We start from the raw sequence: 20,213 nt of genomic DNA on the forward strand, positions 1-20,213 counted from the left end.
TTTTGGAGTTAGAAATACAGATCAACCCTTGCTGAACATTTTTTAGGGGGATGTAAATACAAATAACCTTCCAGGCAATGCAACTCTGAATGTGCTCCTGAATACATAAACACAAGCACGACCTGTTAGATAATTTACAGCCCAATTCTATTTCAGGCATCAATTAATGGAAACTTCTCAGTTCAAGAATGGTTCTTAATTTTACGCTCAATCTAAAAGCGCATTTATAATTAAGAGTTTCCTTGAATAAGCACCGTCTTAAATGCCTTGCTACGCCAAAGGCCCTACTCTCCAGGAGGAACACAACCAGCCCAGAACATGCAGACATTGTTGCGCTTAAGCTCACAGCTGGAGCAGCAATCAGCGTACATTTTCTGTTCCTTGTTATCTTCATACCCAATTTGCTCCTACAGTTGTGACAAGCCCACGGATGGATGAGGGATACAGGTGCACACCTAGCATTTTGAAGGCTGGAAATCATCATTACTGATAAAATTAGGTATTATTTTCAGAAGAGCTTCCGTATGAAGACGTTCAATTTCTCTTTACAAAGAAGGATATTATTATATTGTTAAATTTGAAAAAGTCCCTTTGCTCATCCTTCTCCTGCTCTTTGAATTATTTTTACGGTGGCAAATGTTTTGTCTTTTGCTTCAGTATTCTGACATTGACATTAGTCTCTTGCTTCCTTGTCTGTAGGGGAAATCTCCCTTGCTAGAAAAAACATGGTACTAAACAAGAGAGCTGAATAAGATCCCTAACATGTTGCAGGGCTAAAGGGCATTAAATTCCTTCTTTCTAAACTCCCCCCCCACCTTCACACGTTAACAGGAATCACTAAGGTGATTCATACATACCCTCTGAAAACACGGATGAACATTCAACGGCACCATTGATGGTGACTTATAACAGACAAAGTATAAATATAATTTTTCCCACATTAGCATTTCTCAGTGCTCATCAGCTTTTCATCCAGAACTGACTTGTCAGTCAAGTTTTCTGTAGTCGAGGGCTGGGGATTAAGTAATTCCCGTTTAATGAGGGCATGCTATTTTGAAATGGTATCTTTAAAAACAAAACCCAAGTTGGGTAATCATTGCTTATTTGATACAATTTAAAAATCCTCTTTGAATACCGTTCATGGCAAAACTGATTCTACAAAGGCAGTATGGTGTTTGTGTTGTCCCATTGCAGCAGGTGTCTCAGAAAAATTAGACAGAACCAATAAGGCATCCCTGCGTTAGTTGCCCAGAGGGGCTGTGGGGCCTCCCTCCTTGGAGATCTTCAAAAGCCTCCTGGACGTGGTGCTCCTGGGCAGCCTGCTCTGGGTGGCTTGAGCAGGGGGTTGGACCAGGTGGTCTCCAGGGGTCCTCAACCATTTTATGAATTGCCCAGCAAAATATTAATTAAGGTTAGAACAAGGGATTACGCGGGTGGTAGCTGGACCCATCCTGCTGTAGCTGTGCTAGCTGCTCGAGGCGGAGCTGTGGCCAGCACCACCTCAGCAGCTCCAGCACCCACAAGGACTTCGGCTGCTCTTTGGCCTGCTCTGCTGCCCAGGGGTCTCTCGGTCTCTGGTAACTGGGTGTGTAACATTGCCCACCTTGGGGGTTTCAAGGCCTTCTGGCACTTTCCTGCCGCTGTGGGAGCGTGTAATTCGTTCATTCGGTATAAAGAGTTGTGGTATGGAATCATTTACAGTAATCTGTGATAAATTACTTTTTATTCCCTTATTTTTTTTTTTTTGTGGAAAGCTCCTATAATCAGATCACTCTTCTTCAAGATTGCCAGACTCCGGTCAGAAAACTGCAGATTGCAAACTCTCCTGTTTCATTTTACCGTTCTTCCAAATAGCTGTCATCAATCAAACTCTAGAAAAGGAAGATGTGTATTTCACCCTTCCACTTCCTCCCGACATAAACGAATTTCATAAGCTCCATTCCCACGTCTCGTGGCAGCAGTTAATCCACAGCAAAATTCACAATTTCAGGAGAGTTAAAAAGCATCTATCAGTTACTGGGAAACAGAGAACAGCATAGTTTTCTCATAAGCCTGAGAGTTCAATTTGAACATGCATATAATTACAGACTTCAGATGCACTTCTCTGCATAAAGCAAAAGCAACCTGGCTTCGTACCACCGACGTTTGGAGATGCCGGGTCTTCACAGAAATCACTGCCTGCATATTCAGGAAACTGCAAAGAGCTACAACGTGATGCCTTTTCTCCTCACGGCACAACGCAGGGCTTCCAGGATGCTGGGAGCCTCACCGCAGCCTCCTGCCCCCGAGCAAATTTCACAGAGCAGTGATAAATCTGGCAATTTTCCACCCTCGGGACTTCAGTGCTGCTACTTGGTTGTGTTGTAATTTTTTTTATATATATAATTGCATAAAGCCCTTCATCAGTGAGGCCCCCCCGGCAGTGGTAAGTCAGCCTAGCAACAGGAGGAGCGAGGTCAGCCCAGTGCCTCGCCAGCTCGCAGCACCGCGGCACAGTGCGGCTGCTCTCCGCCGGGACCCGGGAGGCTGCGGGGCCGGAGCAGGAGCTGCTCCAGCTTCACCCCACCGAGGCTCCTGGAATGGCCTTAACCGTGTGTTCTTGTACCATGTGTCTGTCTTGCCACGGGAGACAAGAAGGGCTTGTTTGGTCTAGCCGGGAGAATATGAAGACTGCTCAGGGATACAACGGCTGCCTGAAAGTACACTGGGGGTAAACAATCAGGAGTGAAAAAAGAAAAAAAAAAGGGGGGATTTGAGTCAAAGGGCACTGCTGGCGTGTATGTGAACACAGGGGTGTAGACCACCCAACCGTAAATGTAGACTGAAAACTGGAAGAAAGTTCCTGACCACAAGGGCAGTGCTGCTCCACTGAGAGCTGAGGACAAATCCACTCGGCTCACTCACTTCCAGTTGATGTTCAGCTATTTTGGGAGACCTCAGTAGCACGCAGCGCTATAGGATGTGGTATCTCCAGTCAGAAGGGAGAAAATTTGGTGTCCCAGGGGACTTACCTTCCTGCTTCACGTTCCTAAGAAATATCTGATAATCTCTGGTTTGGATTTTTCTGTGTGTGTGCACAAACAGTCAGCTGTCTGAACAATTGGAGTACAGCTCCTCTCTTCCTGCCTCCCTCCAAGGAAAGACTGCTTTCAAGGGTAGCAAGCTGTTTTCTAGAAACAGTATTTTATTTCAAGTATTACTGCTAACAATAATGCCTCTCGAGCTTACCGAATCCCTCTTCTGAGTGTGTCTGTGTGTGTTTGCACATAAAGTATTTCTCTCACGCATTTAAATCAGGAGACCTGGAGTAACCTTCATGAAGTAGGTGGCATGAGGGTGGTGTGAATCAGTAGAAATAATTAAAACGGAATGCACGAAGTAGACAGAATCAGGCTGCAGTACACTCAACGCTGCACTTTTATTGTGCGCTGCTACTGTTAAAGGAGGTTTTGGGCACCGGTTTAAGCCTTTAATGGCCAAGCGTTGCCGTCATCTTCTGTTAGTGCGTGCTCTGGATCTGGTCCTGGGTCTCTCGCCCAGAAGGAATTCCAGTGATGTTCTTGCTGGTTACTGCAAATCCAGATACAGGCCAGCAAACTGCACAGTCAGAATATAATTAATTTACAGATTGTTCCATTCAAAAAGGGGGTGGTTTCCATACAAAGGTAAAACGACAGCTTCATTGTTATAAACCTTATAAAAGGTAGACACGTTTCCATCGCGAGTTTCCCGGGGAATTCCTGTTTTCTGTGGTCTGTTTCACCTGCTTGTATGAGGTATAAAGAAAATAATGTGCAAGTCTGGAGGAGCGTTTTATTAGGAGACATAAACTTTTGTTTTATTATGGTTCTGGTTCATTTATATATATACACTAAAAAAACTTAAAAAAAAACACAACTAAAAGTGCTGCTTCATTGACACTGAGTGTTTGTCTCGGGGTTCTCAGCAATGAAGATTTATCTCCCCTAACATTGGCGCAACTGGTTAATTGCCCAGAACTCCCACTTTGCTGCAGCCCATAGCATTTCTGATGAGTATCTGGCAAGACGTTTCGCTGTGTTTTTACAAAATGTACTAAAAAGGAACAATCTCAAGCAGTTACAGCCCTGTCCAACCTACATTACTCAGCTAAAACATCCTCAGGAGCGTTAAGAGGATTCTCCGAATAAATACTGTTATGTCCTTATGGTGTGAAAACTCATTTATCTGATTGTAATTTATCTTTTCAGTAATTAATTTAAAATCAGATTTGGGGGGAAGTGTTGGTATCTGGTCGCTGCTCCTAAACAATTTTTAGGAAGTATTTTCAGTAGTTTTAGGGTCTGAAATACACATTTTCAGTAGTTTTAGCAATGAAATACAGTGACAGGATAGCAATGCTGAAACTTTTTCTCTGTGAACCTTCTCACAAAGCCGTTCTCTGTGTGTGTGCATGTGTTTTATGTATAAATGTGCCCCATGCATTTTTATGTCCCCTTGCATCCCATCTGTGAGGAGAGATCGCCCAGGCTCGGTGCTCGGCTCCTGAGCCCACTCTGACTGAACCGAGAGGGGACGGCTGGTCACGGAACCACAGAACCACGTAATTACAGGGTCATTAGGGCCGGTGAAGCCGTGAAACCCCCTCAGCACGCCGAGGCGGACCGTTAGCCAACGGCCACCCTTCGGCACCGACGGAGGGCGACCTGACACCGGCCTCAGTCCCCCGGGCCGTGCGGATTCCCTAGCTCAGCTGCTCCAGCGAAACCTCCCGATAACAGTTCGGGAACGCGGCTACCGGGAGCAGGACAAAGTCCTGGAATGTTTTCTCGAACCGGCGGGCGGGCGAGCACCCCTCCGTCACGGCAATCCACCCCCCCCACAGCGGGCGCTGCCGGGACTTGTAGTCCCCGCCGGACTCCATTTCCCACCCCCCCAGCGGTGGCGTCACCGGGGCGGGCTGATTAATATTCATGAGGCGGCCTCCCCCTCCCTCCCTCCCTTGCCCCTCCCCTCCCCGCCGCCCTCCCTCCCGCCCTCCCTCCCTAATGGCGGCGGCGCCGGGCGGGGAGCGGGGCTGGGGCTGAGGCGGGCGGCGCGGGGGCCCCTGCGCGGAGCTGCGCTGCCCGCCGCGCCCTGAGCCCTGAGCCCCGCCGGGACGCGGCGTCCCTCCTTCCCCCGCTCCCTTCCAGCAGGCGATGGAGCAGCGAGCCGGAGACGCCCCGCCGGCCGGCGGCGGGCGGGCAGAGCCCGGCAGGAGCCCGCCGGGCAGCGGCAGCCGGGCGGAGAGCGGCGGCCCGCGGAGGAGGAGAGCGGCCGGCGGCGGCGGAGGCGGCGGTGGAGGCGGCGGCTCGGCGCCCCTCGCCGTGCTGGCGACCCCCGGCGCCGCCAACTCGCTGCTGCTGCGGCGGGGGAGGCTGAAGAGGAACCTCTCCGCCTCCTCCTCGTCGTCCTCGGCCGCCCCGGCGGGCACCCGCAGCCTGGACAGGAAGGCGCTGCTGCTGCTGCCCAAGCCCCCCCGGCAGCTGCAGCCGCTGCAGCCCCCGGAGCGGGACTGGGTGCGGCGGGACGTGCGGCGGGGCTGCGTGCACGTCTACGAGCGGCACGCCGCCTGCTACCTGCGCCCGGTGCTCTGCACGCTGGACACCACGGCCGACGAGGTGGCCGCCCGCCTGCAGCAGCTGGGGCACCGCGGCGGCAGCGGCGTGGTGCGGGTGCTGGGCAAGCCGGGCGCCGCGACGCCCCCGCCGCCGCCTCCTCCTCCTCCCGCTCCTCCGCAGCAGCGGAGACCCCCGCCCGAAGCGGCCGGGGAGAGGCCGAGGAGCCGCCGGGGAGCTCGGAGCGGGCCGGCCCCGGCAGCCGGGGGGGACGGCAGCGCCGACGAGAGCGAGGCGGCCGGCGGCAGGCCGAGCCCGGCGCCCTTCGAGCGGAGCCCCGCGGCGCCGCCCCCCGCCGGCGAGCTGTACCTGGCGGGGCCGCCGCTGTCCTGCCCGTCGCTGCTGGGCGAGCTGGGGCCGGCCGGCTCCGACACGGAGAGCTTCAGCCCCAGCGCCGAGAGCGTCTCCGACCGCCTGGACCCCTACAGCAGCGGCGGCGGCGGCGGCTCGTCCTCCTCGGAGGAGCTGGAAGCGGAGCCGGCGCCCCCCGACGGCGCGGGGGAGGCCGCGGGGCCGGCACGGAGCCCCCCGGGGCCGGGGGAGCCGCCGAGGGCCGGGGGGGCTCCGGGGGGCGAAGCCGTCGGCCGGGAGCCGCCGTCGGGGCCGCCCGCCCTCTACGTGCAGCTGCACGGGGAGACCAGCCGGCGGCTGGAGGCCCACGAGAAGCCGCTGCAGCTCCAGAACGACTACCTCTGCCAGCTGGGCTACCGGGACCTGTGGCGGGTGCAGGAGGAGGGCATGGACGCGGAGACCGGCTGCCTCATCCGCTTCTACGCCGGTGAGACGCCGCCGTCGGGACTGAGCCGGGGGGGGGGGGGGCAGCCCGGGGCGCCCCGTCGGGGTTACGCCGGGCTGGGAGGGTGAACGGCGGCTGCAGGTGCTGGCCTGAGGCCGCCGTGGGGTTCCGCGCTTGTAGGGTTTCAGCGCTGTGCAGCCCTGCCCTCCCTGAATTGCATCGCCCCGTCGCCCTCCGGAGCTGGGCTGCTTAGGGAAAGAGGCTCCTCGCAGCTCCGTCCTGCGAGCGCAGCCCTCTGCTCAGCCTCCCGCGTCGCTCGCCCTTTGGGTTTCATCGCTCGCTGTTTGTCAGAGGTGCAGGGCTCAACCCAGGGATCGAGGCTGTAAGCAGCGAAAGCGTGCCAAACGCGGGACGCAGCCTTTGGAAACGGGCTGTCAGAACCGTGAGCGCGAAAGGCAGGAGCTCGCAAACGCGGCCTCGCCGAGGCGACTTTGGGTACGGAGCGTGGGGAGCGTGGGGTGGGAAAGTTAGCTCCCACGTTGCCGTTACGCAACGTTGCCGTTCTGTAGTGCTTTAAAAATATCTTCCCGGGCGGCTGAAGTGCTTGGTGAAAATACCTATTGCCATCTTGGAGCTCCTTGGGTTTTAACCGTCTCGCCCAGCCCTCCGAGGAGGGGAGTGTTTAATGTCCAGCAAAGCGTTCAAATACCCAGCGAGTTTTCCTCTGGAATAGGTCAACGTAGTGCCCAAAGATCAGGTCCCGCCGGTAAAGCAGCGAATGACATTCCCTCGCAGGGCTGGCTTAACAGAGTGGTACTCCACTGAACCGTGAGAATTCAGCGCTTTAATGCTAAAAATACTGAGATTCCTCCCTCTAGTGAATTCCTGTGGATGTAAAATAGAGGCGGTAATGGCAGGCCGGGAGGGAGAGCGGTACGCTGCGTGAGTGCCCCTTCTTATTCAGAGAATGTGGGAGTGACGGCGAGCGGTCAATTCCTCTTTTCTTCGGTTTTCTAGGTTAGCTGTATTAACGACCCCAGCACAAGCGGTGCTCGGTCAAGGAAACGACAGGAGAAGGTTAGGTATGCTGGGGTCAGAAAGGAGATAAAATCTTTTTTTTCAGGTGCTGAGGGTGGTCTGCGTGTTGCTTTGGCCGTGCTGGTGAGGGTGGAGTTCAGCAGGTGGTGTTGGAAGGAATGCTGCTTCCATTATTTCCATTCCCACAGCCCAGTGGGAATGCACGGGCACGTTTCAAAACGGGGCGACCGTGCGCCTCCTTTCCCAACAGGATGCATGCTAAAGAAAATACAATCAGAAAACATTGCTAAGCCTTCTATACAGTTAAGCCTGTTTGCATGTAGCCTTTATGCATTAAGTGATTAATTCTATCTGCTCAATGCAGCTGTTCCAACTGTCTTATTTTAGTGTCTCAACTTGACTGCTAACATAGTTCGTGCGTTCTGGACTTCCTTGTACAAGGCTTCTAAATAGAAATTTAAATCTGTAAGCACACATACAATTAAATGAATGCAAATTTGTTACGCAATTTCATATACTAAGCAGTATGTCTCTGCACTTCAAAAGTGCAGTGTTTTTTTTGAAATCTTTATCTCTTTGGGGGGATCTGTGATCAACATCTAAAACACCTGTGATCAGGTGCTTGTAGCAGAGTGGTTCCAGCATCTAATGTGCCAGACCAGCCAAAAAGAGCTAAGAAAATATTATTGACGTGTCATCATACTGATTTTCTATAACCGTCCTGGCAACTTCTCGGCTTCCTTATTGTAATTTTTTTTTTCCTACCGGATGATGAAAGGGAGGGAAGGAGGAAGACTTAAAGAATGCACATCAAATTAGACTTGGAAAGGGGAGTGTGTTTTGGCCCCAAAGTCAGGGTGTTTTGGTTAGGAGAAGTACCTTTTTGATAAATGATCCTCCAGGAATACCCTAAGGAATGCTTTCAAACAGTGATTTCCTGTTTGCGCCGGACTTCATTGGTTTAAGCAGACTGGCTTGTCCCAATGGATAGAGAACAACTAGCATCTCTATCCCTGTAATTTCCTGCAGGCTGTCTCAGCAGGATTTGGTGATTCTGGCCTTGTACTGATGTAAAATGGCATAAACCTAGACTGGATTTATTGCACTGCTTCTAGAAAGAATTCTTTTGTCTAATCCCCTTGAAGTGGGGAGAGGAGAGAGCGTGTTGGTGACTTCTGGGCTTTTCTATTTCTGGGGAGAGACAGCTTTAAAACTGGAAGATTTCAGTACTGAAATGTAATGTTAAAAATTCCGATCAAGGTAATGCGATACAGCCAATGATTTCAGTGATTGCTGTATGTCGGTGATTTCTCTAGTTGTGTCATCTGTTTAAAAAAAAAAGCATTTTAGAAAAAAATAACTAGAAGAACTGCAGAGCATCAGGGTTTTCACTGTGACAAAATAGCTTTCTTGATGTTTAGCTGCTCACAAACATTCTGTAAATGAAATGCCTGTTCTTTAAACGCAGCATTCCAAATTTAAACGGCCCAGAAAATAAAATGTGACACTAGGAATGTAAGAGTCCTTCTTGTATGCTGTTTTGACTCGCTTCAAAATGTGGTTAGCGCGTATTTATTTTGGTATCTCCCCTACTTTTCTTACTGTGAGCGTGCGGTTGATTTCTTCGGTCTCTTGACTGAGCCTTGCTCTGAGATGATGCTGTTGCTGAAACAACATTCCTTACAGATTTCAGGATCTGATTCTGCTCCCTCTAACATCAGTTTGAGCAGGATTGGACGTTAGTGGCTAATTGTGTGTGTCAACTTCTCCCTCTGTTGAAATCTGTCTCAAGAAAATATACCGTCTTCAAAGTTTGAAATGCCTAATCTCTATTTAAAAGGATATGGTTAAATAGCTTTCTGCTGAGATACTACTTGACTGGTTATGGAACTGTGTAGGAATCCATAGTGCAATTACAGCCGTGATATTGTAGCTGGGAGACCGATTAGGTCAGACTTACTAAACTATTCCTAAAACCATAAGAGTGGCTGTGATCCAGAAGGCCTCTCGAAAACAAGTTATAGTATTCCTTATTGCTCTGTAAAAATAATTCTTGTAAAACATAACTTCTCCCCGTGGCCTTGCCTTCTCTGTAATTTGCATGTCGAAGGAAAAACAGACTAATGCACCAATCTAGTCACTTAAAAACTGCAGGACTGCTTGCTTGTTTTGAGACTTCAGGTCAGAGGCGAGTGGGGAATTCTGTTCAGTGCTGTGCTCCGGAGCATTTACGTGGCGAGCCGCATGAGCAATTTGATCTTGGTCTTGAAGACTGCTGCGGGACAATGGATGTTTGAGGCTTTTTTGTTTTACGACCTCAAGGTGATGTTATTTGTGCTTCTGGCACTCGGCCGTCAGTAAATCGTCTGCTCTTTGAAGTGACATAGGGCTTCTGCACCTGCTGGTGTCATCAAATATATCACTTTGCAGGAGGTGCTTGCCTATGGGCAGAGTACTAAGGAATGCCAGATGTAATTAGGGGTGTTAATTTTGCAACTGGCTGTCAGGCTCTCTCTCGGAAGAGAGGCTTCTTGCTCTCCTCAAGCTGTGAGGAGAAACCCATCCAGATCTGTATTAGAGCTGGTTACATAAAATGTTGGTCTGTCCAGCATGGAGATAAGGGTGGGAAGATCTACCAGCAGGATCATTTGTGGTGGCCTAAGAAATTTTTTTAAAAGCATGCTTGGCAATTGGGGTCACGTGAAGGCTTCCAGCTGTATGGATGGAGGCAGGGTTTTGGATGCTTAGGGTTGAGTGAAAACACGGAAGGCCAGGCAGTGCTGAGCTCTGGAAGATGACATCTGTTGAATCGCCAGCCGTTTGCTGCACTACTTGGTGAATAGCTCAGTTCAGCTATTTAATACATTGGTAAACTCGATTCAAGATGACTGATGTTTAAGGGAGGGAAACGTGCCAAAGACAGACGTGTTTTTTAACTTGGGGTAGGACAACAGCTGTGCTGCAGAGAAGCTTCTGCCTTTGGAGCTCCGACGTAGTTCTGAGATCCAGCATCCTGTTTAAAGTGAAAAAATAGTTCTCCTTATTGTGGCTGGATGTCTTTTTCTACAGCTGTGATTGGAAAGGTGAGGTCTTGGTGTGCGAACTGTCTGAAACCGAAAGGAAAAATAACCTCTGCCTGGGGCTGCCATGATCCTGATTTTCTTTTTCTTCCCTGCGTGACTTGTGTATACGCCCTGTTTACCGTGTAATCATTTGTGTGTTTGCATCTCCTGCAAGGGGAAGCAATACCGAAAACTTCCCACTTTGGGAAGTTTTCATCTCATTTCAACGACATCGAATCCGAGCAGGCAGTCTTGGCGTGGCCAAACCGGGGGCATTTCCAGCCCTGTTCCGCAGGGAAGCGTAAAATGGCTGCGGTGCTGGGCTTGCTCCACCTGCCCGTGGGCAGCAATAGCCTTGTGCTTATCGAGCCCCAGTTGGAAGGGGGTCTCTCGAAGGCAGGCGATTTCCTGAGGCTCCGGGGCTGCGAGTGCTCCTCGGCCGTCCTCCTGCACGGGAGGAGCCCAGCAGATAAAGCTGGAATGCTGGTGGGACTTGCAGCTGAGCCTTGGTATGTAACACCTGTTAAGCACAATGGGTCTCGCGGCTTTTAAATTCTCTCATGCTCCTGGCTAGCATCCATAACTTAAGTACTTGTGAAGTATCAACATGGGAGATTTCAGTGTCATATGCATAAGTTACTATATGTACTAAATATATGGTACCTAAACTGGTGCACCCAGGAGCTGCATTTCCTCACTGCTGCAGCATGGAGTGCAGCATTCTCCTTCTTTTTTTTTTCCCATCCTTTTTATGTGTTTTGATACTATCCCTCTATCTCACCAGCTATTTCCTTCTTTTTTTTCTTTCTGAAACTGTACATAAACATCCTCTTGATCGTGGCACTGTTGATATACCTAAAAGCCTTTGTGCAATTAAGAACGTCCATCTGTTCTGTTAGGACACTGGCAGACTGCTATGCATCTAAAGCGCTACATGGTTCTTGGAAGGTACTACTGAATAGTACAAAAAACCAAAACAACAACAACAAAAAAGCAACCGCTAATTTGAAACAGTGTTAGAAACTGGTGTGTGCTTCTGATCTACTTAAAATTAGTTTGTGGTTTAATAAAACAATGTAAAGAGAGATTTCTTTGTTATCCTGGTGGTCTTCTGGAAGAGGAAGAGCTAGGAAACATGCCTGAGAAGGCCAGTAAGAGTATATGCATATGCAGTTTCACAGAACAGAAGCTTAGAGAGAAATCCTAGAGTGTTTCTTGTTACACTCCTCCATTTAATTTGGAGGGAACCTGTACCTTGAATGCTAACAGCTGTATTTTCCAGTGGGCTTAAGGGATTCTCATTGTGAATTAATTGTTTAAGTTATTAGTGTGTCAATTTGTAGACAAAAAAAAAGGCAAAAATGACTTGTAGCTTTCTATTTGCCTTGGACAGTAAATGCAAAGATGCTTTGACTAACTCTTCAATGTTTCATTATTTCATTGCTTGTGGGATGTGGCACGCTGGCATTTTAGGTGACATGGTAAAATCTCTGCATGTGTCTGTTTTCAGCTTCCCTCAACATAATTTTATTGCTGTATTTTAGAACCTTTACTCAGGTGGGGATTTGCACTATGGGAAGCTGTATGTCTGAAATAGACTGCTAATAATTTTATTTTTAGACCCAGAGCACTGAATGTTGCATTTATCTCTAAATATTTTTTTGTGAGGTCTGTTTTGTTTTTATTTTTATTTTTTTGCATTTCTGTGTATTCAAATGGAATAGACTTTGATGTTTGGAGTCAGTCGCAGTTTGTTTGGGTAAGCCAACCAAAGTAAAAGGGGCGGAAGTACAAAAGTTTGTTTTGTAAGCATCACTATCTTGGCTGTGTAACTCCGGCTTATTTTTTCCTTCTCAAAGATGTTTGAGAGAAATGCAACCAACCCTTGTAAAAAGCTGAAAAGATTTAAACTCAAGAGTGGATGTCTTAACATTTTTTTTTCTAGATTTGGCTTTAAGACAGGAGTTCTGAAACACTTAGCTTTTAACAAGATATTTAAGAAACTTCACAGGGACACAACATCCTCATTTAAAAATAATCAACAATCTCTTCCTTATGATACTCATGAGTAAGATTGGAAACTGAAGTTGAAATTCCAGCTGCATGGTAATGACTGAATTGTGTATAGATCTGAGGTAGTTAAGCACTGCAAATCTTGTCAGAAAATGTTCTTGTGAAAATTCTAGATTTTTAGCTTTCTGCTTCACCCAACAGTCCCCCTAGTTTTATTCTTTGTGTAATTTTTGCCCTTCACATAGGTTTTCTGTTGTGTTAGCTGTAGCACTACCTTTTTGGAGAGAAAAATTTTTATATTTTTCACTATAAAATAAATTATTTGCTGTAGAATATTTTTCCCAGTTGGGCTGGCATTTGACCAATTATGCTATCTTAATTTTTCCAAAAGTAACTAGTGACATTCTTGTTGAATGTCTTCCAATTAATTGCTGCTAAATACTGAAGCCATCTTAGGTATTAGATAATTTTAGATTTAAATCTTTTTATTTATGGTGTATTTTAATTGACTCTTTATTTACTTTTCTATGTCTGTTACGTGATAAAATGTTACATGCAAAGCATCACTTTTTATGATATGCATCACTTGCCTCTTGAAATGCAGCAGCTGTCCTAACAGCATGGAGAGGCGTATGTGGGTAGCAAATGAGTAGTGCTATTGTGTCCAGCTGAAATGCCAATCAGGATTTCAGGTAGGCAAAATTAATAGTAAAAACAATGTTCTGTGGTATTTGGTTGTCACACCCACTTCGGTGTGCGCTGGCAGTGATCATAGTTCAGTGTCTTTTCTCTGATAGTATGGGCATGGTGTCCCCTTCCATACCCCCTGCCGCTGTCATGCAGAATCCTTTAGCTATGTAGGTCGATAGTCCAGTTTTTGTGTGTTGGTTGCCACAATCTGGATTCTTCGTGCTTCCCTATTTAGCTAGCTAGCTAGACAGACCTGCCTTTTAATTTTACTGCTGAGACTTTCTGCTCTTGTGGTTGTGGTTAAAGTATGTGGAAGAATGGGAATGTTGCAGAATCTCTTGCGCTGTTTTTTTGTTGTTGTTGTTATTTCCCTCTACCCCCCATTATTTAAGGGGCAAAAATTATTCTTTGAAGAACATTTTGTTTACCAATGACAACTGTTAAATCAAGAAAAAAGACCTCCTGGAGTGAAGAGTCATTTAATTTCACAACATTGCATAGCGTCTTTGAAGCTTTTTCTGTTGATGGGGAAGTAAAATTTCTTCCAGCTGGCTTTGACTTATTTGGAGGGATGCTCAAAATACTCATTGCCGAACTAACTGTGTGTTCCTTGATTTGACAGTTAGGAATAACCATTTACATATTGATTTAAAATATGAAGTTTCGGGGAATTTTTCTGTCCAGTCTTATCTAGCTTAGTTCTCAGAAGGAAAATGAAATGAAGTTGTGTAAGAGACATAGATGCAAACATCCAACTGGAGTGGAGAAGTCTTTTAAAGTTTAACTCGAATTTTTCGTGGGCCAAAGGTACATTTGACCCTTTGAACTTCATAGGCCATTACCTGCTCGTTGCCTTGTCCAGTGGCAACAGGGATCTTCAAACCAACTTCAGCAGCCACCGAATTGTGTTCGTAATTCTCAGAAAAAACATAATTGCTGCATTAACCAGTTGCTCTCATCTGCGAGCACTGGGGGTGCCATGCCAACTTATTTAAATAAAAACAAAACAATGGGCCTTGTTCCAAGGGAGTAATGAGGAGCTGGAATGCCTTTGAAGTTCAGGAGCCTAGGCTGTAGGTGCAATTTACATAAACCTAATTATGTAATCTGAATGCAGTTTCTCTTCCTGTTTGTTCAATTTTTGAATCTTTGTGCCCAAAGAGAAAGAGATAGTAAGACCCGCAATTAAGATAAGTAGCAGGCCGCTCCTCTTCTGAATGTGTGCTCTGGTGAGGAGAGAATTTTTGAAGCAGCATTCGAGGAGAACAAAACCTGCGATTCAGGCACCTTCAGCCGATGAGCATAAAACCAAGTCCTTTCCTTTCAAAAAGCTGCATGCTTCTTTAAACAATAACTATGCCCAGTTCAGCCTATTATTTGTTCTAAAATAAACGGTATAGAAAAGCTTGAAGTTCCTACTAGCAGTGATTTTGCTTTCGTATAAGCCGTAGGAGGGTCTGTAAGGAGCTCTCCTCGGTTTTAGAGCTACCTTGAAACGAGTAAGTTTCTAACTAGACAGCAAGTTTCCTCATCAGAATGCTAAGCGATGACATTTTGTTGTCTCAAATGCTTGCTTTTTCCTCTTGTCTGATCTTCTCTATCCTTTTAAAAGCAGATAATAGGCAGTAGCACTGGCCTGGTGAGGAGAGTCCTGCAAGCAGCAAATTTAGCTGTATGTGCAGTCTGCTCATTTGTCGGATGGTTGGTCAGATCTACAAGTGACTGTTTATCACCAGATATTTTATGATGCTTATTGACTCAAATTGTAAATGATGGAGGAACATATTTTTCCTTCTATTGTATATTACTTACTAGGACAAACAGACCTCTAGGGGACAACAGTCTCAGTGAGCAGTCATTTTATTTATGAAACTTAATTATATCTGAGACAGCCTAATATTGTGTGTCATTATTGGCTTACTGCATCTACATGTATTTGGCTTTCATGCTGTAAAGCTTGCCTGGTATAATACAAAATGTAATGACAAAGCCTGTTATGAATGAAGTGTGAAACTCCTGGAAGAAGGCTTGCAGGTATAATGTACTGAATTTAATAGGCTAGGAGCTTTTGGTTTCTTATACCAATACCACAAGGTTACAAACACAAAAGCAGAATAATATGCAAGTTGCAAATGGGATGCTTCTAAAAGTAAAGTTAATCATGTGTGCGGGAGCTGCAACTTAATGTTTTCCGAAATACCGTCAGCAGACTGTTGTGATTATATGACAGGGATTTTTTTTCCTGTTTCAGTCACAGAGTTGAGGATTTTTAATATACTGGCTTGGTGAAAGTGTAGAGCTCAGAGTGTGGTTGTGTCGATTAAAATTTAAAGATTAAAAGTAGACCAGAGCTTTTATCCTTTCCAAGCAAGTAGCTAACTTTTTTTTCCCTCTTGGGTGTTGTAGCTAATAAAAGAAAGGACTGGCTGAAAATGGGAATCTGAACTCTTTGAAGTGTCCAAACGCTGTGAAGTGGCTGTGGACGTGTCTTATCTCTTCTCTTTTGGTGGCATGAAAATCATGTCTCCTGTCTGTATCAACCAAAATAGAATCCAAAGTCTCTATCTTCCATGTGAATCAACTGAAGATTAATGTGATACATTTCAGACTATTAAATACAGAAAGTTTTTCCATTTCATAACTTCAAGAACAATGGAATCATCTGTATAAGTGTCTTCATTCCACTTGAGATTAGACTATAGCACTAAGGACTGCTTGGTTCATGTCTCTTTAATCTTCTTAATCAAGTGACAACTTTAATTCCTGCTAATACGAGAAGACTACACTACATTATTTTGCTTTCTTTTGATTTGCAGATTCCATCTTGGGAATGTCTCTTGTAAGAAATATCTTTTGGGATGTTTGTTTTCTGAATCCATGCGATAAAAGATCCTCGTTTATTTATCAGGTTCCAGCTTTTTCCTTCATAAATAAAACCTAGAGTGAAAACACGCAGATCAGTATTGCTAGATATCGTAGCAAAAAGATTAAGAGGCTTTGTAGTCTGCAGTGGACTAAGTCATGTCCCTTTTGTCAGTGCCAAAATAAGTGTCCAGAGAAAACGGTCTACTAGAGCCTGGGGTATATGTTATATGTATTTAATTTGTGACACTGTGTGTTGTGATTCTTTGTGTAATGCACCACTGGAGTGTGAGCAGTTTCAGCATCTCTTGCTTCTTCAGTTTGGCATTAATAGGAAGCATATTTTGTACTGATGGCAAATAGCATATATTGCACCGTGGGAGTGAGGGATCCTTTTAGCCCAGAATATGCAGCTTAGCTCTTTTTCTGCAGGAAGTTTTGGGGCATTCTTGGCTGTATTTACCAACTCGTTAATTTTGTACAAGAAAACTTTTAGTTCTTAAATATCTTAGGGTGTTTCTCTGCAATAGCCACTTATCAGTATGGCTCTTTGTGTTTTTTTTTTTTTCCCTTTTCCATGCATCTATGAGTCTATGTAAAAAACAGTGCCACTGAGTTATTGTGGAGAAGAGCGTTCATTATAGCGTAGGTAATGTGGGGCTGCCAAAACAACTAAAATTTTCTCCAGAAAGTCACAGTACATAGCTACAACAAAATTGCTGTGTCTGTGTGTTAACAGTGTAGGATCTGGCAATGATGTAGCAGATAGAACAGACCTTTAAAGGAGTTTAAGGTATATTTGACCTCTTATTATAGAAACAAGCATGTGGAAAAATTCAAATATAAAAAAATTGTGTGTCAAATGTATGTTCTTTACACAGCAGTGCATCTCTTGCAAATATAGGATTTTGAGGCAAAGGCTGTAGCCTGCATATTGTTCTCAAAGTTCTCTTCTATGAGAAGAATTTGTAAACTGGTTAGAAAGAAAGAAAAAAGCTTAATCACGCGTAGTAAGAATTGTGGCTGATAGTAGAAGAATTCATGCTGTTAAAATCTTTGAACCTAAAACTGGGTGTATTGAATTTTTAACATCAGACTGACTTGTAAACAGTGGTATTACATACAGCACTTCAGAAATGCTTATACTTTTTAGGAGTGTGTACAACAACCAGGGAGGAGTTTGGGCATTTGGCAATGCTCTCCTACTTGCTGTCACCAGCTAAGCTGAGTACATTCAACAGGTCAAGTTAAAAAATGCAGTTAGCAATCGCTGTCCTTTCTGAATTGTGAAGGAAGGTGCTGCTGAGGAATATGCTACAGAACAAGTCTAGTCTCCTCTTGTAACCCTGTGAAAGGATGTATTCCTGGAAAGCAGGTTCTGGGAACTGCAGACTTCTGTCCAGGAGGAGATTGCGTATGTGTACTTGATGCTAAATGCAAAAACAGCTGTAATTTCAATAGGGGTGCCTGTCCTTATGCCTATACGTCTTCATTTTGTTTCCTTATGCCTTTGTCTTCATTCTGCAAGGTTCTTAAGCATATCACGCTTAAAGAGTTGGTGAATTGCCTTTCCAGACACGGTATTCTGCCTTCAAGTCTTCTCATATTGACAAGCCTTAATCAGAGGTGTTATTGGAGACTGTCTTCCATAGGTCCTTTGGCCATTGTGTCTTGGCACTCTGTGTGTTGTTGCTGGCACTTTTGCTGAGCTCTTTTGTAGCTCATATTCCCTGATTTTTCTAAACATGTAGGGCATATACTCGTTTGAAAATCCTTCGAACCTTTCTCTGTAGACATGGCTATACTGCTTTGCAGCAAAACGTGTAGGCATCCAAAGATGGTCGGAGATTGTCTAACCTCCTTACCTAATGTAGATGCTGCCCATACCGAAGCAAATGACATGGCGTAAAGTTAATGCCCACTAATCTTTTTGTAGTAGAAATGTCTGAATATTGTCGTGTCTTCATCCTCAGTAGCAAGGAGATAATGATACCATGCTATTTCCCTAATGAAAGATCATGCAGACCTTGTCTTAACATAAATGTCCTGTTTTGGCTTGTTGGACTCTCTTGAGCATTTGCTTCTCAGCGCTGGAGTTACTCTGCTCCTTCTGGCAGTTCACGCTCAGAGGAATATACCCCAGTGAGTATCTGTTCACAGACAAGCATGCCTGGCTTTCTTGCTCTGAATGTGAATATCTGTTTGCTTCTCTTTCTTGCTAGGTTATGAAAAGCATGGTCATAGATAGTTAGAAGTCGCATTAAGCAGTATCGTCATGGCCACTAGTCTGAGCATTTCCAATTGATGTGAGTCGGTGGATGGCTGGCATCTTTCTGGTAAGGCATGAGGACGAGGTGCTGTTATCAGTAGAGATGTCAGGTAACAGGCTGAGTTCCTGAATCATAAGCAAGGCTTGCTGAACCTTGAGAATGAGTACGCTGTGCTCTGGGTCACCCTAACCTTTGCCTGCATGTGCTGTTCTCATCCTGTCTCATTCTTATTTTCCTGCATATGTATCACAGTCAGAGAACGGCTGAGGGTTGGAAAGGACCTCTGGAGGTCATCTGATCCAGCCCCCTGCTCAAGCAAGGCCAATTAGAGCAGGTTGCCCAGAACCATGTCCGGGCAACATTTGAATACCTCCAAGGAGGAGACTCCACAACCTCTCTGGGAAACCTACACCAGTGCTCAGTCACCCGCATCCCGAGCATCCTCTCCTCCAGGCTGAACAGCCCCAGCTCTTTCACGTCTGCTCATAGGAGAGGTGCTGCAGTCCCTTCATCTTGTGGTTTGTCCATATCCCTTCTACCGAGGAGCCTGTTCTGTGAGGCTGTTTCTGTGAGGCTGTTGAGAGATTTGGTGAGAAGCAGAGCCCTCAGTAAGGGAAGCTGCTGTGATTTTGTTTTCCAGTCACTTCTAAAGCAAATTGCAGAGTGGATTTGTTCCTTGCTAGTTACAAAGGCAGGGAAGATGGCAAGTACTTCCATTTTCATGGTTGGAAAGAAGTAGAGGTTTTAAAATCTCACTGTAGTTATTCCTGTTACCATGTGTGTGCTTTAATTTTTGCTGAGGCGAAACGAGGATCTGTTGAATGCTGCAGCATAAATCTAGTCAGGGGTGAAGGTGCGGTGCCGGCGTTGTAGCTTTGCCTGGAAATGTCGCGAGTTTCCCAGTAAACGAAGAGCAAAGGTGAAAATTGGACATGGTAAGGAAGCCTGGCTTGTCAGCAATCTGACTAGCGAAGACTGGTCTCCGCAGGTGGGACAGTACTCCAACGCCATCACCATCTCCTCTGGATGCTGGCAGGGCCCCGTGGTGGCTCACCCTGAGGAGAGGGAGAAGGCTGGGCCAAGGCACCGGGGCTGCGTGCTCCGCGCAGGCACTTGGGAAGGGGCTCCTTTCGCGTGCTGTCTAATGGATTCAGCCTTTTATTTTATAATATAATTAAATAACCAAGCCTTTGTGAGGCTCCTGAATTCCTTTAATTTAGCGGCAGCACAGAAGCTGAATTCAGAGCATTCATGGGCCTGTACTATCTCCCTGACTACTTGCCAGGTCTATTCATGCTGTTCTGAGTGCAGGAAGTTCTCACATTCATTCAGGACTGGGGGTGGGGGTGGGTGGGAGGCGTTGTGTGCTTGGCTTTTTTTTTTTACTTCTTTTTTTCTTAAAGCAAGGGAAATGGTTATAAGGAAAATTCTTCAGTGATTCCCTGGGACCAATTTACCAACTGTTAATCTGTGAGTAAATAATGGGAACAGTTTATACACTTGGCAGCTCTTGAGAAAGAGCAAAGAATCATGAGAAGTTCACAGTCCACAGCCCCAAGATAGCTGAATGCTTTGGTATGTTAGGATTTGTCTGAACAGGGATAGACCAGTACTTTTCTGTTAGCACACGTAATCTAATATATTCTGAAGTACTAGGTTTGATGAGGAAAACGTTACTCTGGCATGTGCTAGCTGGCTGCTTATGCTTGCTCAAGTTAAATAATTCTTTCTCTGCTGGAGTCTTAATGCTCTAGCCAATATGTTCATGTTCTCTTGCAGACGGCTACTAATGCTCCCTTGAGGAGAGGGTGAGGAAGTGTATTTGCTGCCCGGTGAGAGCAGAGCTGGTGGAATATTACCTTTCCCTTGTCCAAAGGAAAGCCAGAGAGAGGAAAAGGTAAAACAA

General features: G+C 46.1%; 1 protein-coding gene across 1 annotated transcript in view; it reads left to right on the forward strand.

Moving 5' to 3' along the window:
* Positions 1 to 4,974: 4,974 nt before the first annotated feature.
* The window catches only part of PHLPP1 (PH domain and leucine rich repeat protein phosphatase 1), a 132,167-nt gene continuing 116,928 nt past the window's right edge, over positions 4,975 to 20,213 (forward strand). Inside the window, exon 1 of the mRNA XM_080578372.1 lies at positions 4,975 to 6,414. Within this exon, the coding sequence (XP_080434498.1) occupies positions 5,178 to 6,414 (1,237 nt within the window). The 5' untranslated portion in view covers positions 4,975 to 5,177. The remainder of the gene's footprint in view (positions 6,415 to 20,213) is intronic.

The sequence above is a fragment of the Anser brachyrhynchus genome (genome assembly GCF_964034855.1).
Source record: "Anser brachyrhynchus genome assembly, chromosome: 2".
In the NCBI taxonomy this organism is placed as follows: Eukaryota; Metazoa; Chordata; class Aves; order Anseriformes; family Anatidae; genus Anser; species Anser brachyrhynchus.